This window comes from Lepidochelys kempii, chromosome 19, assembly GCF_965140285.1.
Source record: "Lepidochelys kempii isolate rLepKem1 chromosome 19, rLepKem1.hap1, whole genome shotgun sequence".
NCBI classification, from domain to species: Eukaryota; Metazoa; Chordata; order Testudines; family Cheloniidae; genus Lepidochelys; species Lepidochelys kempii.
Genome location: NC_136398.1, coordinates 9,085,177 through 9,102,308, shown reverse-complemented (window position 1 = coordinate 9,102,308; position 17,132 = coordinate 9,085,177). Strand labels below are relative to the sequence as shown.

Here is a 17,132-nt window from a genome sequence, read left to right as displayed (position 1 = left end):
TGCAGAATGTAAAGGACCAAGGCAAGTCTCTCTGAGGAGACCTAACTGCTGAGAATCAAAATGGGACCAAGAGCGGGAGCTCAAAGTTTGAGGGGCCTAAAAAGAATTTCCAAACTAGGATCACCTACCACAGCAGCCAAAACGAGAAGATGTACTAGACAGACAGCTGGCTTTCCTAAAAGAAACTAACAAAGGCAGATGAAGAGGTCTCAATATAGAAGAAGCGAGCCTATGGGTGAAAGCAAATGAAGATCCAGTAGCAAAGGACTCCCCTCAAGCAGATATAGCCAGAAGCTGGGGGGTTGGTTCTCTTTCATATCTTGTCCTAGACAAGGACAATGATTATACTTCAAAGTTTTCTCCATGTGTCTGATGTCAGAGAAGGAAAAGGACTATAACAGCAATGGGTTGGATCTGCCACCCAACCTCACAGAACATGTTGTTTTGATTCTAAAGAGATAATGGTAAAAAAGCCTCCACACACAGAAACGATATGCTGGGTTTATATGGCCTATCAGGATATAAGAAACTTATGCTCTTCTTTCTGCTTTATAACAGTGAAGTCATACTGCACAGATGAATTCTTACCTGGAGTAGCAGAGAAATAATGTGCAAAAAGATTAGTTACCAATTTTAGATAACTCTTTAAACAAAATGAACCTGTCATATCCGGCTAATCAGGTCAGTCAAAAAGGCAAAGTTTGTTTGTTTTTTTTATCTGCAAGAAAATGTTTATTCTTTGTAAACCCCACAGAAAAAATAATGCAGCCAAGACCAAGTATTTAACGAAAGTAGTGCCAGAAAGGCAGCAAAATGGGGGAACCTCAACACAAAAAGTCAGTGACAATATTTCATGTTTTGCACAAAGATGAAAAACCTATGACATTTCTGAGTAACACTTTCATGGTGACAATTACACAAGATGATTCAAAAATGCAAATGACAGCAACATGCACACCTGGCTAAAGCTAGAAGTTTTATCCCAAAAGAATAACTGTGATTAAAATGATGAATCTTTAATACTTCTATTTGATTGATTTTCTTGTCCTACTTCATTTTTTAAATGAGGCATACATGCCAATTAACACGAAACCTTTATTTTTTTTTTTTTAAAAGAAGAACTTTGTCCTTCCAGAGTCCACTGCAGGTTTGCAAAATCATAATGTTTGGTTTGTAATTTTGCTAGTTTCCAATACAATTTTGCTTCCCCCCCTTCCCCACCCCAATCTTAAACCCTTCAGAAGTTGCCAGTGCAAGCACTTTCTACCAATGTATAATATACATTTTTACTGAAATCTTTGTGCAATTTATGAGTTGCTTTTAAAAACTCTTTAAAACTCCTTGGCACAACAGCTGAGAAATATTCAACTCCATTTAAATTGTCAAATACAAGATGTTGTAAATATAAATCACAGCTGAATAAAATTAAAAAAAACCCCAGAACTGCAGATTTATTAGCCAGCTTTGCAGTCTCTTGTATACAATACATTGCACAATTCTGCCTTCACAATAATGCTTCCTGTATTAATATTGTGCCTTCTCAGATGTATTATAATCAAGGCAAGTTACAGAACACTGCTGATTTTGTATCAAAATAAACAGAAGATGTAGCCATGGTTTTTAATGAACATCCAAATTACCATGAACAATTTGCAGTAGACTCTGTAATGAGCTTGATATATATATATGCTAGATGACAGTGAAGGGGGAAAAAATAGTTTAACTATCAAGTTTCCTCTTGAAATGTCTTCTCCCAAGGCACTGTGAACAAGACTGTTAGCAATTCTCAATGACTAGAAACACCAATGGGAATATTTATATTTCACACAACAACCACCGTCACATCATCTATTCTCATTACTTATTCTTTCCCTTAAATGATGCCCCTTAAATGTGTTTGGTCCTTTGAGGGGTAATCAAATTATTTTCTGCAACATGACATACCTTTATTTAATACATCTATAAATCAAAGCTTTGTTAGATTATTTAACCCTTTCACTCTAAAAACTAAAGAATTTTCATCATTATCCCTTCTGACTCTGATTTGCAATTTTAGCTTGATTATTAAAAAAAAGAAAGGGTTCAGAATCAAGCAAAGCCCTGTGTTTTTCAAGAGGAAACCATGCAAGAGTACATAAAAAGGCAAAATCGGCTACTTGAAAACCAAGAGTTGTTTTTAATGCATTGGCCAAGAAAAATAAATTGCAAAGTTCTGTGAGGTTTTCTAAAAATTTACAAGAAAAAACAATGGGCAGTTCTAGTCAAATATTGATGTTCTTTTTTCCCCCCTTTCTGTTTTAAATGACAAATACAGTCTCACACAATACAATTTCATCTTGACTGCAAGAGATACTCCTGTGCGATGCCTTCAGTTTGACAAAATTGTTGGGCAAAAAGAAAGTTGGCATTCATTTTTTCAAGGGTTGATAAACGGAGGCATTGGGATCAAGTCCAGAAGGGCTGGTCTCCACAAATTTGGAAGAGTAATGTGGGGAAACAGGACTCAGGGTGCTGGTGGCTGCATTGTATGTTATGCTGGGCATCACTGCCATAACTTCTGCTATCCTCTGTTTTAGGTCCTTGATTTCCTGGTCTTTTTGAATGATTTGCCCTGGAACAGCAAAGAGTGTCACTTAGAACAAGCAGCACATTTTCATCCACCACTGGCAGCCCGCAGACGATAGTTTGAGAAAAGCGGAGAGAGAAACTGACCAAGCAAAACAGCCAAAGGAAATTCAGGGTTCTAACACCATCTTGGCAATCCACACAGACTGGTTTATTAAAATTGAACAAAAGTTAATGTCGATTTGTACTCCTCCATAACGACGGTCAGAGTTTAAACTATTAGAATTCAGTAGCAGAAACAATCTTTCAGCACAACGTTATCATCTGGATGTCCACACTTCCTCAGTTTGCCCTTCACTAGCACCCAGATGGAGCAAGAAACGTGAAGGGACTGGTTTTTCTATTTTAAGTGTAGAATATGTTTATGCATCCTTGCAAGACCATTCTGACTATAAGCCCAGGCAAAAAATAACCCCACAATGACTGAAACCTAACAAGTATCTACCTTACTAGTATTAAAAAATAAAAAATAAAAAAAAAATGCAGCAGGCAAGTAAACTTCCACAAGGCTGCTCTGATGAATATTAAATGGAAAATCCAATGCATTTTTCTTCTTTGTTTGCACAGCAGAGACAAGTAGCTATTAACACAGGTCTGGGAATGGGCTGGTTAGTTAATGTTTTGCTCCCTCTTCTGGCTGCAGTGGCAGACTACAACAGTGCACGCATCCTAAAAACAGTCTCTGTTCTTTCCCACTCCTCGAAGATATCATGGTGGGTTTTTTTCTTCTTTTTAAATAACTAGAGAATATTTGCCACACAGTTATTAAAATATTATGGTAATTAAGATGTGAGAACTGGGTATTAAAGTATTTGACAAAATTCCTTTTACACTTTCTAATTTTTTTATGAGAGACAAGGTGGGTGAGCTATCTTTTATCGGACCATCTTCCGTTCTTGAGAGAGACACGCTTTCGAGCCACAACGAGCTCTTCATCAGGTTTGGGTAATGACTTCTTTCCCAGACCTGAAGAAGAGCTCTGTGTGGCTCAAAAGCTTGTCTCTCTCCCCAATGGAAGTTGCTCCAATAAAAGATATGAGCTCACCCACCTTGTCTCTCTAGTATCCTGGGACTGACACGACTATGACTACAACTACAGTGCAAATAACATTTTTTGAAGCTTTTTGTTGCTCTGGTTAGAGAGAGAATTCTGCAGTATGAGGAACATATGCATTCAGATATAACTAACACACGCCAACAGAGGACTTTATTGTCTTTGATTCAACAGTAGGGGGAAATGAGGTGAATCCTCCAGGCCATCTAATTCATCCCTACAGATAGGACAGAGTAATCCCTACAGTATATTTTCTACTGTTTCAGTTAATAGTAGTAGGTGAATAAAACTACTGTACTTTACCTTGGGCTATCTCAAGCTGCCGTTTTGCATCTCCTAATGCAGAGAACAGATCCAACTTAATTCTTGTCTCTGCACTCAGGCTGTTCTCTAAGTGCTGTGTTTTATCTTGCATGGCTGAAAGTGCTGACATTAACACCTCAGTATCCTTCTCATTTTCCTTGTATTTCCGCAGTTCCTGAAGAAGTAATTAAGACAAAAACGTAAGTCATGTGGACTTTAAGCATGAGATGTATAGACAGATCTTTCTTTTTTCCCCCTTAGCACACCACTGGGCCTAATATGCTGTCAAATGGTAGTTAATTATTGCATGTGATATTATAGTACCCTTAATTACACGTGGCTTTGTACAAGTGAGTAAGAATACTGTACAAACATAATGCAATGATGTGAGAAAAACCCATTTACTCTCCCCACCCAACCCCTCAGCTCTATGTTACTGCAACCTTTGCTCTCTCTGGAGCTCATCACCAGCCTTGGAGTGCCAGCTGGGGAAGTAGGAGTTGCTCACTGTGGAACATGAACTACTGCGGTTTGGGATGAGGAAACAGAACCCCCAAAATTGAATTTTATATAAAGAACTTTAGATTGCTAGCTGAACTGATGTAGATAAATGGACAACAAAAGATCTGCTCCCACTGTATACCGTTTAAAACGGTAGTTCTCAACCAGGGATACATGTACCCCTGAGGGCACAAAGAGGTCTTCCAGGGGGTACATCAACTAGCCATTTGCCTAGTTTTAAAACTGACTAGCAAAGTCAGTACAAACTAAAATTGTATACAGACAATAACTTATTTATACTGCTCTGTATACTATACACTGAAATGTAAGTACAATATTTATATTCCAATTGGTTTATTTTATAATTATATGGTAAAAATAAGAAGGTAAGCAATTTTTCCATAATAGCGTGCTATGACACTTTTGTATTTTTACGTCTGATTTTGTAAGTAGGTTGTTTTTAAGCGAGGTGAAATTTTGGGGTATAAGACAAATCAGACTCCTGAAAGGGGTACAGTAGTCTGAAAAGGTTGAAACCTATGGTTTAAAGTGACAATGAGTAAATGTGACACACTGAGCTATTACAGTTGCTCAGGAAGAACCAAGAGGTAACCACACTTCTAAATTCACCTGGGAACTGTTCTGGGCTTTCTAACTATTTCACAAATCCAGAACTCCATTAAAAGAAAAAAATAATTACTTTGCACAGAGACAACCAACCAATAAGGCTGGAAATACAAATATAAATATTTCACAATTAAAAAAAAGAAATATTAAAAACTAGTATTTTTAAACAGAGAAATGTGTAAAACAAAATATGGAGAAAGGCTCTGCAGAAAAGGTATTAATGCGACAACAAAACTTACATAAAAGTAACAGTTTGAAAAACGCAAAAAAAACCCCAAACCCCAGTCATGATTGGTAATGACTGCTTATTTTTCAAAACAAACATTCTTGTAAAACAGACTGTGCTTGGTTTTCAGAATACCTATTTTGGCAATCCGATGGAAAGCTGGGATGTATGTGCTATTTGTAAAAAGTTCACAGTCAGATCATGAAGATTAAAAAACATGTCAGAAGACAGTACTCAGTAAAAAAAATATCCCCATCTCAAAGTTAAGGATCTGACAAACAAATTCTCAGTTCAATATCTGACTGTGCCCTTAGAAGCATGTGTTTTAAAGGGGAAAAAAAAATCTCACTCATTTGAACTTTTTTACCCACTTTTGTTACAAGCAAGATAAGTGTGTGTAACAAAAATTAAAGAAAACAATATTATTTCAGTTTTACTTCGGCTGTACTGTGTCTAATCAGTTTCTGTTTGTGTGGGACTTTCAAGCAGCAACAGGGGAGAGGAAAACATAAATAATGGGAAACCATTGACTGCAAAACAACAGAAATACCAGGTAGGTTCAGGGAGAGATGTAGCCTCAGACTCTGCTTTCAAAGTTTTTTAAAGCTGAGTTGATTTCAATCTGTTCCTTCCAACTTTTCCACTTTTACCAAACATTATTTAATCGTAGTAAGAACCTTATTCCTTATCAGGGAAGAGGAATCTTACAAGGGCTTCTGGGCTGGCAACGTGTTCCTAGATAGGGGCATGCAGGGTTAGAATTTTGAGTTAACTTATCTGGATCAGCTGGTTTAGGGGGAAAAAAACCTACAAGTAAACAACAAGGTGGTGAGGAGGTAAGAAACTATTAATTTTCCTCACCCCAAAACCCTAATGTTAGACGTGCACAACACATCTGAAGGGCTCAATTGTGCAAGATGCCGAAAGTCTCCTAGGAAGGTCCACCAATTTAACTGAGGGTGGAAGCACTCAACAGATTGCAGGTCTGAGCCCTGAGTGCCTTCTTATTACCTGAACTTTCATTTCTAGTTCTCGTATCTGGTCTTCTTTCAGCTTTATATCAATTGTTAGCTTCTTGCATTCGGTCTCCAGCTCTCTGATACGATTCCGTAAAGTTTCAGTGCATTCTCCTCTGTGAAGAAAGTGTTATCAGAAAAGAGAGTGAAACAAAAATGACTTCTATTATTGTCCCTGAAAGGTTCAGATCAGCCAAGTTACTATGAATATTCCTGAATAAAATGAGAAAGGAGAATAATATTTTTTTTAAATGAGAGAATTTCCCTTGTGAAGTTAAGACAAAAGGATGCAAAAACATTACCCAAGGTTATGCCTTAAACATTAGGAAGTTTGGGACATTTGTGAGCCATGTAGAAATGAAAAAGCAGGAATTAGTATTTCAGATATTTGGGGGCTCAATGGATTAAAGCCATCCTATGTTTATGCAGTGCCTTTCATTTTGAAGAATCCCAAAATGCTTTCCAACTATTTATCTGTAGCATCACCAAAATGCAGCCACCTCTGGAATGGAGAGTGGTAACCAGCCAGAGCATGGCACCTTGGGTACAACAGTGGAGGTCTGAGATAGAGAAGAAATTTTTGTCAAGGTTGCTGGATCAAACCTTGATTCATAGAAAAAGAACTCTAGTGTCTTTAATATCCATGCAGAACAACAGGTAGGGCCTTTGTTTTTTAGGTATGCACATAACGCAAATAGTACAATGACTCTGCATGAACCTGATCAATGTAAAGCATATACATTACCAGGATTCACCATCTCGTGAATTTACTATAGCTGGGTGCTAAGACTCAACACCCAGAACTACATGAGGAAACATTTCCTACTTCCTCCCACTGCTTTTATGCAAAAAAATTACATAAACTAAGATTCGATACCATGACAGATATTTGATTCCCCTCCCACCAAAAAACCGAAGTCAGCTCCCTGGAAATTCCCCCTTTATGTAGAAAAGAAGAAAGGCACGTCAGTGGCAATAGCTATAACTCAGCTATAGTCTACAATATCTTTAACAGGGCTCGTTTTCAAGCCTTAGATATTTTGATTAATTCTCTAGAATCATGAAAAATGTAGACTTTAAAAGTTGTTTCCTAGTATGGGTGAAGAAAAATTACACAGAGGATGCTAATATAACTGCTTTGTCTTCAAATTTTATTTCACCCATTAAAACGTTAGCTTTGTGTTAGGGATGAAAGTCTAAGTTACTGTGAGAAAGATTTTTATTATACCCATTTTCATATGCTTATTCAGCACACAAAGTAATTTATTTCTAGACACTTGAATTCACTAAGACATGTCTACTGGATAGTTACCAGAATGATAAAAAACACAGTTGCTGAAATTTATGATTCTGTTCTATGGTACAAACTAATAATTTTGTACTAATGGGTCATGTCAGTACCAGAAATTTAAATTAAAGCAAAATTCCCCTTGTGGAGTTCCCCAGATTTGCCTTTTGCCTCTAAAAAGTCTCTTGTATCAATGATCTTTCAGGTATACCCAGTTGCCCTGAAGCACTTCATTAACTTCAAGATTCTCCTTGCAGGTAGTCTGGTAGACCAGGTGGCTGCTCTCAGAGATGCTATCAATACCATTTCATGGCAGCAAATGGTTATATGATACTGTCAGCATCTCCCTTGACAACATAATCCAGTGCTGAGCACATAAATCTTCAGTGGGCCCTACAGGATTTGACCCTTAGGGACTAAGTGCGATATCTCAGTGACTCACTCAATTGTCTTCAACCCAGAGACCAGAAGTCCCAAGTGATCAAAGATTTACTTTTAGCTCATCTCAAAGAATCTGCCAATATACTACCACTTCTTTCCTCCCCCTCATCCATCCCTACATGATAGATTACAACACCACATTTTCGATATTTTAAGTGAAGATGGAGTAGGCCATGCAATTACAGTCAATTGCTTTGGCAATTACCCTATTCACACCAAACTTTTCTTGGACATTTAGCAAGCTAGAGGCCAGCTTCAATTTAGCAAGATAGTTCTTCAAAAAACGAATGAGAGCACAAGTAGAGCACCACTGAACCTCTGATCAACGGTGCTTTCTTGAATGTGTGCAACGATTCCCTTTGTGGTTTTTTTACCTTCAGAAAAAAAGCAATTTCCCATTAAATACTCTATTAACATATGCCAAAGGTCAATATGTAAATTACTTTTTACATACAAACCAAGCTCATGTAAGAGTTATAGTATGATAGTACTCTGCACACCTAAGATCAAAATAAGTGAAAACATAGTGGGATTTACGTAAAATATTTTAATTATTTTCAAAATCAATTTACAAAAACAAATATTCTTCCTTTCATAAACTATATAAATCCTAAAACAAAAGAAGTTCTCTTCAAACAAAGAAAATATAGTGATAAGCTAGCAAGTTTGTTATGGTTTGCAACTTAAAGGGGCACCACCAACAAGAAATCTGGTCTATTTAATAATAGCTAAAAAAGTCAGTTTTTACATCCGTCATCACACATCCCATGCCAAGTCCCCTGGCCATTTTCTCTCACATCACATTTTCCTATTTTTAATCATGTATTTCTCTTCCCTTTTGCTTTGTGAAAGGGCCCACAACTGACAGGGCAAACTGTATATTCAGAGGAAACTGTAAAAATGCTCACACGGAAGTGCAGTTTAATGCACCATATAAACAAAATGAATAAATCAGGGAAAATATTTTGCCCTTTCATCTTGCAACTGTAGGAATCTTTGGCCCCAATCTTGCAAGTTGCTCTACATGGGTGGACCCCTGTGCCTACATAGAGCCTCACTGATTTTATGCTCCATGTATTTGCAGGGATCTGCTGTGCAAACCAGTTGCAGGACTGGGGCCTTAGACATTACTTTTAACTTTAGCCACTGCTGAAAAAAAAGCACACAAAGTGAGATCTTTAAGTTGATGGTGTCCCTTTAATATCTGACTCTCTCTCTCTCTCTAAGGACATCTTGCTTTTGTGCGTAGAATAATCTAAAGCCTTTTCAGTTTCTTCAATCCCAAAGAAAAGCCTATTAAAGCAAAAGGTAGGGCAGGTCTACACTACGAGGCTAAGTCAACCTAAGTTACACAACTCCAGCTACGTGAATAACATAGTTGGATTTGACGTACCTTAGGTTGAACTATTGTGGTGTCTACATTGCGCTGGGTCGACGGGAGAAACTCCCATTGATAGGCTGACCAGATAGCAAGTGTCAAAAATCGGGACAGGAGGTGGAGGGTAATAGGTGCCTATGTGAGAAAAAGACCCAAAAATCGGGACATCTGGTCACCCTACCCATTGATTTAACTATGCTTCTCGTTCCGGTGGAGTATCGGAGTCGACGGGAAAACAATCTGCAGTCGATTCAGCGGGTCTTCACTAGACCCACTAAAATTGACCCCCGATGGATCAATCGCTGCAGCGTCGATCCACAGTAAGCGGAGACAAGCCCAGAGAATAAAATAGAGGTAAGTACCTGGTAGCAGCAGCAAATGCAACAGCACGTGCAGCAGTTGCTTCTTCCAACTTCTTTCTTTTCTTTTCCTCCATCAACTGTTTTTCTACAAAGGCTCGTGCCTCTTGCTCTGCTTTCAGTTTTTTCTCCAACTGGCTGATGGTTTGCTTGTCTTTTTGTTTCATTTGTACAGCATTATGTAATCTGAGGAATAATAGGTATATGCTTTGTTAATAGCTTCTGATACTGAAGATTCACAAGGCAACAGCACAATGCTGAGAACTGTCTCCATAGTCTCTGCAGCAGTATACATTGGGCCCTATCTTAGGAGGTGCTGTGTGTCTATTGGCAATCCTGCGCATTCTAAACTCCTATTGGCAGGAGTGCTGGAATAATTTTAATAGTGGGTGTGCTGAAAGCAGAAACCATGTACTTGGTTGTTATTACTACTTCAATAAAAGGGGTGCTGCCACCATTCTTGTCAATGACAAAACTCCCATTGGCTTGAATAGATGCATGATTGGCCCCAATGATACCAGTACGAAAAGGTACTGTGTTTGATTTCATCACCACTGGAAAAAACAGGAGAATTCTTATTTGACAAATAAAGATAATATCTGTATGGAAAAGCTTTCAGACTTCTACGAGGCTACTACAAAAGAGGAAGTAAAATGAGTTGTATGACCTTTAAAGCAATCTCTTAAGACATTTCTGTACATATATTTTCAATGTCACTTCAAAAGTGTAAATGGTGAAGGCAAAATAAAGCTCTTTAATTCTTTGGAAAACTCATGTAACCTATGTTGCTTGCAAAGAGCTTCAAATACCTTTAAGGTGAGGGCAAGAAATGTTTATATGATGGCCAATTTTGAACAGTATAAAACCTTAACTTCTTGGTTGAGCGTATTTGTTTTTTTAAACTTACTTTATGCTGAAAGACTATTCTAACATGAGAGGGCACAGCAGGGAAGACAGGTTACCAATTTCACTGAGGAAAACATTTTGATAGAGAGTTTATAGGAGTTTTAGAAATGTGTCATCTTCAACTAGAATTGAAAATGATAAGGCTACATTTCGAAGGCCACATTTCCACTTTCTAATAAAATTGCCCTATGATTAAATAAATCAGATGCCTTGAAGATAAAATGGACAAATCCTGCTTGCCTTATTCTGATAAGGTTATGCTGACTCATATATGAACCCTGGGAGCACCAGTGAGAAAGTAAGGTAAATAGGATTTGCCCCGGTATCCAGGTTAGTATGCTGCCAGCCTTTAACAAAGCAGAACATGCTGCATTTGCTTGGTTCATAGTCTGTATACAGTTCTGTAGCAAAACATACTTGTTCTGAAGCAGCTCATTTTCTTGTCGGAGCTGTCCGATTTCAGATCGAATTCCCCGCTCCGTGCTAGTCAGAGAACTGATCTGACTCCGCAGCTCCTGTTCAGTTTGCCTGCTTGCCTGCAGGTCAGCCTTTAACTTTTTAATATCTTGTTCCAACCTAAGATAAGGAAAAGCATTAAAAAAAAAAAAAGAGAGAATTTCAACTGTAACTCCCCAACCTTCCCAAGGCCCAATTTTTTATATTAAGTTTACAATTTAAAAAATAAAATAAAATAAAAAAAACACAGTAAACATCCCTCCTGATATTCCATTGTGTGTAACCCTTGTCCCGCCATACCCTCTCTTCCCTATCCTTTGTCATCCTTTGCTATTTTATGTGCAATTTAGGTTGCAAGCAAAAATCTGTCAATTTTATTTTCCTATAAACCACCACTGCACAACTATGATACCGAACAAAAACATAAGTATCCTTATTAAGTACAGCCCATATACAACATTACAGGGGTATTGTATGACATTTTTACATTGACAGATACAGAGTACCATCCTCAGGAATTACATCTTTAAAATGCACGGTAATAAAGATCCCTATTTTTTTCAACAAACAGATAAATCTCCTTTTCCCTTCTCAAACAGTATAAACATTCATAACTTTTTCAATTTTATATTTATCCTGACAAAAAGTAGCATGTGTATTCTAGTTTCCTCACACAAAGTACCGTGACGCTGTAACACAAATCCTACGGAATTAGTCTCTAAGGTGCCACTATTCCAAATATGGTAACTTTAGAGACATTATGTCATTCCTGTTAGTTTCCTAAAACCATATGCATTGAGAATGCATGTATTAAGTTTTACTGTGTTTACTATAGTTGCTTAGAAGGTGAAAACATCCAAAAATAAACGTGCTGCACTGATTACTTGATAAAACCGTATTACGAAGTCCCTTCCGTCACTCTCCCGTAATTTGTTAAACTACAAAATGCAAACAAGTTAGTTTTAACCAATGAAAAGAGTAAATTAGAAGTTAAAAGACATTTCAAGACTTCCATCCTATTTTCTCAGCTGATGTTTTGATGCCTATACTAAACTAGATATCTAAATACAGTATATTCAGAATTTTTAACAGAATATGTGAAATGAATGATGCAGACAAATTAACGGTTGGGTAAATTTGGTAAATCCTATTTGGAAAACACCTTAATGATTGAAGAATTATTTGAGCAGAAAAAAAAATCAGTAAAAATTCTGATCAGCTACCTTCCTCTTTTACTGCTTTGAAGTTATTAGAGGAACAGAATGGTATGCAATACACCAGCCTCTAAAAGCTGCAATTATGAACCCTGAAAGAATCTCACTCTTTACTTTGTATACGTTTGTAAGCAAATTTGTTCATTATACCAGAACAACATTACGAGTTCATCTTAACCACAACTCTATAAAAATCGAGAAATTCATAGCAAATACTGAAATCCCATCTTTAACACCTCTTGGGCTAGTAATAGGGTATACCAGCTCTCCCCAAGAACTGATGATCTAGCACTTTAATTATCTATTCAAAGCACTACCATTAAGGTTCACAATGCCCTCATAAGGTGAAGCATTAATACACACCATTTTACAGACAGCTTTGTTGTGAAAGGTTAACTGACTCCTCCAATGACACAAATGGAATCAATTTCACAACTGGGATTAGAACTTGGAGTTTTTAACTTCCTGTTTGGTGCTCAGACCATGTCTTAAATCTGGAATGCCTTCTTAACTGTGGAGTTCTTGGTTTTTGTATGCTTTTTTTGGGGGGGGGAGGGATGGGGGTACTTCATCCATCAACTGTTCCAAATACCCAAGGAGTGTGTCTTTAACCTTGATTCCCAGGTAGATAGGACTGGTCTGGTTACGTGTGAATGAACAAGAGGTCACAGTACAAGTAGTTTTACAGCAACAGAAGTATTGACATTGACATTAGGCCCAATTCCTAAAGCTGCCTGTATATGGAAAGCCACCTGGCTGCAATGGAAGTTCCACATTTGGAGAGTTGCAGGGCTGGGTCCAAATAAAGCTGAAAAGAAAGCAGTAGGCTGCAAGACCAGTACAGAACATATACAAAGTGGGCCAAAAAGAAGGAAGGGAAGATCTGTTTACATTCCTGAGGACTTCCCGCTCAGGAGATGGTGAGCGTGTCAGTTTTTCAAGCCCCATGACCATTAATATCTAAAGCTATTAACTGGAACCTATTATTGAAGGAGGCTGGAGTGTCCATCCACAGATGGAACCACATTCATGGACTCTCGTGGGAATGTATTTTTTTTAAACTGAGAGTATGAACCAGAGTTCCACCTTTAAATACCCGAGTCAAGCTCTCACTTAAAACTGGACACAAGGACATACCCATAAAGCTCTCATCACTACTTTGTGTTTCATGTGGAGGGTGTTTGTAGCATAAGCTTTTTGGAGCCAGGGACTTGGCAGTTAAGTTTACAAGGGGGCTCCAAAGGCTCAAACACAGTTCCTTTTATACTAAAGGAGCTTAAAGGGCTTGGGGTAATTCTTCTTGAGATCTGACAGAAGTCTGCCCTTCATTAAGTTATTCATTACCAGCCAACAAGCTGGTGAGATTAAGCTTCAGAGAAACAAAATTTTGATCCAACTCTGGGAGTCCCTATTGCCTAAGAAAGGTCTGTAAGGCCCACTGAGGTGAAACATAGTCCAATGAACTATGTTCCAGCAGAATATTAGTGTTTAAAAGCTGATGGTGCTGCTTGGATTCACTATACTTAAAACACTGAGTTTCTTACTCTGCAAAATTGTTTCCTCTCTCAGCAATCACAAAACGCAGCCTACTCGGAAACCTTACTATTAAGCCACTGAGAATCTGAAGGAGCCAAGAACTTTTGACCATGAAACCTTTCTATATGAACACTCAAACCATTAGTGATGTGTCAATGGATAGGATTAAATCTTTCACCAGAAGGGTGCCCAAATAATTAGATTAGATGACTGACCTCCCCCACTCTCATGGACTCATATTAAAATCTTTTTATATTGTCTTGAGTGTCCACCATCTGAGATTCAAACATTTTAACAACTAAGTCCTGTAAATTCCATGTAAGCCAATTAGATTATTAAACCCATTTTACAGTTGGAAAGTTGAAGCACAAAGGGTTCAGTGACTTGCCAGACATAGCACATTGAGCCTATGGTATTGTCAGGAATAGAATCTAAGAGTCCTTAACTCTCAGTTCCTGCTCTAACTGAGAGACTTAAAATGCTTCTGAAAAACTTCATCATTATGTGTTTTTAATGTAATGGATTGCCATGTAATGGAAACCTCCAAGCACAAATTAGGAATTCCAGAAAGTTATGGAGAGTATTCATGCATGAAACAGAATTATCAATATTAAAAACATTACTATGACCAAAGCGTCCAAAGGTCATGGCCACAGACTTGAAAGATGGTAGATAAAAATCAGTAGTGCAGGAACCTGGAATGGTTAGAACAAAACAGTATAAAGAGGAACGCAAGCTTCTTTAAAGTCAATGGCTGATAAAATCCCAGGGGAATGCATCAATTACAAAAGAATTGACTGAAAAACTATTTTAAAAAATAATCTGGGCAACATTTTAAAAAACAGATTACAACTATCCCCTTTCATTATACTGTATTTTATTGTAACCTCAGCTCTAGGTTTAAGCACTATTAATGCAATTTACAGAGAAAATAAAAACTTGCTATAGCAGTCACAAGAGCATCTAAAATGTACAATTAAAAATCTCATTATAATGGAAAGTTAATATCTTGTCACAATGTGAGAAAACCACCATACTAAGAAACCTGGATACCACATTTCCTGAAATATTAAACCCAACATCAGCACAAAAGAAAAACGGTTTCATTTCAAACCCTCCCCCTTTCCCCCCATTTCTTGTTTTCCCTAGCACCAACTGAGGGCCCATCCATCTTACAAAGTCTAATCAAACAAACATTTCTAGCTTAGACATTTTCTCACGTAGAGAGCCAGTATATAAAGTTCTTCCTTATATACAGGGGGAATAAATCATTTCCAAGGGGAATACAAGATTTTTAAAATTCTCCCTCTCCCCAAAACAAAACACATTATCAAGGTAAACCAGGGCAATAGCAGAGAGGTATTTTTGCTGTTAGAAGTTAGAGACAGGCTTGTGCTCTGTCTCTATGCCCCACAGTACTTTGTACTATTGTTGCAATGATGAATGACCCAATCAGACAGCATTATTTTTTCCACTACACTAGTTTCTGCTTAGGTCCCCTGCACGTTTTTTCCCTACTGTGTTTTCCCAGTAAACCAGGAAACCAACAAGGAAAAAAAAATGACTTATAGAGCACAATTCCTTTTGTTGCTGTACAAGCAGCAAATCATCTTGAAACATAATTACTTTTAAAATAAGGGCTTAACTGCAGATTGGTTACCACTCTGGGTTCCTTGTCTGAGGCCTGATCCTGCAAGATACAATTTCTTGATCCCAGATACTAAAACAGTTCATCAGCCCATCACCCCAAGATTGGATGTCTTTCCATACTTATTTCAAATAAAAGAGGATGATCTGAAAAATAACTCTGTTTCAGACAAAGACTCCTGGATATTTACACCCATTTAGTGCATAAAATCCCTTGTTGCTTAGTTTATTTACTCACTTTACACATAACCAAAATCTCTAAGCACCTGGGCATCTTACACTCATTAACACGATGTAAAAATAAAGTCCCCCCAAAAAACAAAAAAATAAATAAATAAAAAGACTCAGTTACAAACTCTGAAATGCTCTTCTACGTAGTGTTATGAGACTTTTTATTATGTTCCTTTTCTTGCCTAACCTGCTGTCATAAATATTCCCTGCAGTAATGCTATCACTTTAAAACAATCAATATGATTACACTAAGTTGAAGTTTCCCCACTACAAGTAATATGCTGTCATAAGTGGTTTCCTTGAGCATTTTCTATATACCAAACAGTTACAGACAGAATTGAGACAGAAACCTTAGTTCTGTTTAGAACAAAAGGTAGAGTCAGAATTGCTCTAAGTGGTCAGCAATTCAAAAGGTTGTGCTGTTTTTGAATAGTCCATGGTTTGGCAGAAGGAGGGTCAAGGAAGTTATATAAAAGGATCCTAGGAATACCTTTAATTAAAAAAAAAAAACACCTCAGCTCGTGAGCCAGGCTAAAGTATTCTGCATAAAATGTAACCCAAAACTGAAATTTGTTACCAAACCATCTTAGGACTGTTCAATGGATTTTTTAATTAAATATTTGAATGTAATATTTATGAACAGATACAAACACATTTTTAACTGTGTTGTATGTTATCCAAAAGGTTGAAATTACTGTCAAGAATCTGTCAGGTTTCTTGATGTGGAACAGCCTACTAGGATTCGTCTTCCTTTCCCAAGTGGTACATGCTAACCCCCCCATCCTGCCCCCCAAAAAAGTACAAATATTGTACCTGGGAGAAATATCAGAAAGAAAATCTTAAACTTCATTATGGGTTATTCCCTGCCTAAATCTCTGAGACTGACAAATCCGGAGTAAGTGCAAATGATCAAGTATTCAAAATGTCAGGCAAGAATGACAACACTTCAGCACTAAACTGTGTATTTAATATAAGAAGATGTGGAAAGAAGTTCCCTCATGCCTTCCTATCTACCTACTCCCTCCCACCCCTACTCTTTTCTGCCTCTGTATGAACTCACACAGCTGTCTCCCATTCCCACATTTGTCTTCTCAAAATGTGGAAGAACTCTATTTCTGATCTAACACAGACCATCCCACTAGCACTGAACCCATCTTTTCCCCAAACCTACAAAACCTAAAGTCTTTTTGTAAATCTATTTGTTAAATTCAGGTTCCTAGTCTGCAACGGAATCTTCTTCAGGATTTGTCACAACTGAGAATCTGTACTATCAGTAAAAGCGCCACTCCAACACTAGTTGGGGTAAAGGAGGTCATATAAAAAA

At 37.5% G+C, this 17,132-nt stretch overlaps 1 protein-coding gene across 1 annotated transcript in view; it reads right to left on the bottom strand.

Moving 5' to 3' along the window:
- Positions 1-789: 789 nt before the first annotated feature.
- MACO1 (macoilin 1) overlaps positions 790-17,132 on the bottom strand; it is a 51,575-nt gene continuing 35,232 nt past the window's right edge. Inside the window, exons 7-11 of the mRNA XM_073317250.2 lie at positions 11,142-11,300; positions 9,822-10,004; positions 6,348-6,468; positions 3,983-4,157; positions 790-2,611 (exon numbers count right to left, since the gene is read on the bottom strand). Of these exons, the coding sequence (XP_073173351.1) occupies positions 2,409-2,611; positions 3,983-4,157; positions 6,348-6,468; positions 9,822-10,004; positions 11,142-11,300 (841 nt within the window). The 3' untranslated portion in view covers positions 790-2,408. The remainder of the gene's footprint in view (positions 2,612-3,982; positions 4,158-6,347; positions 6,469-9,821; positions 10,005-11,141; positions 11,301-17,132) is intronic.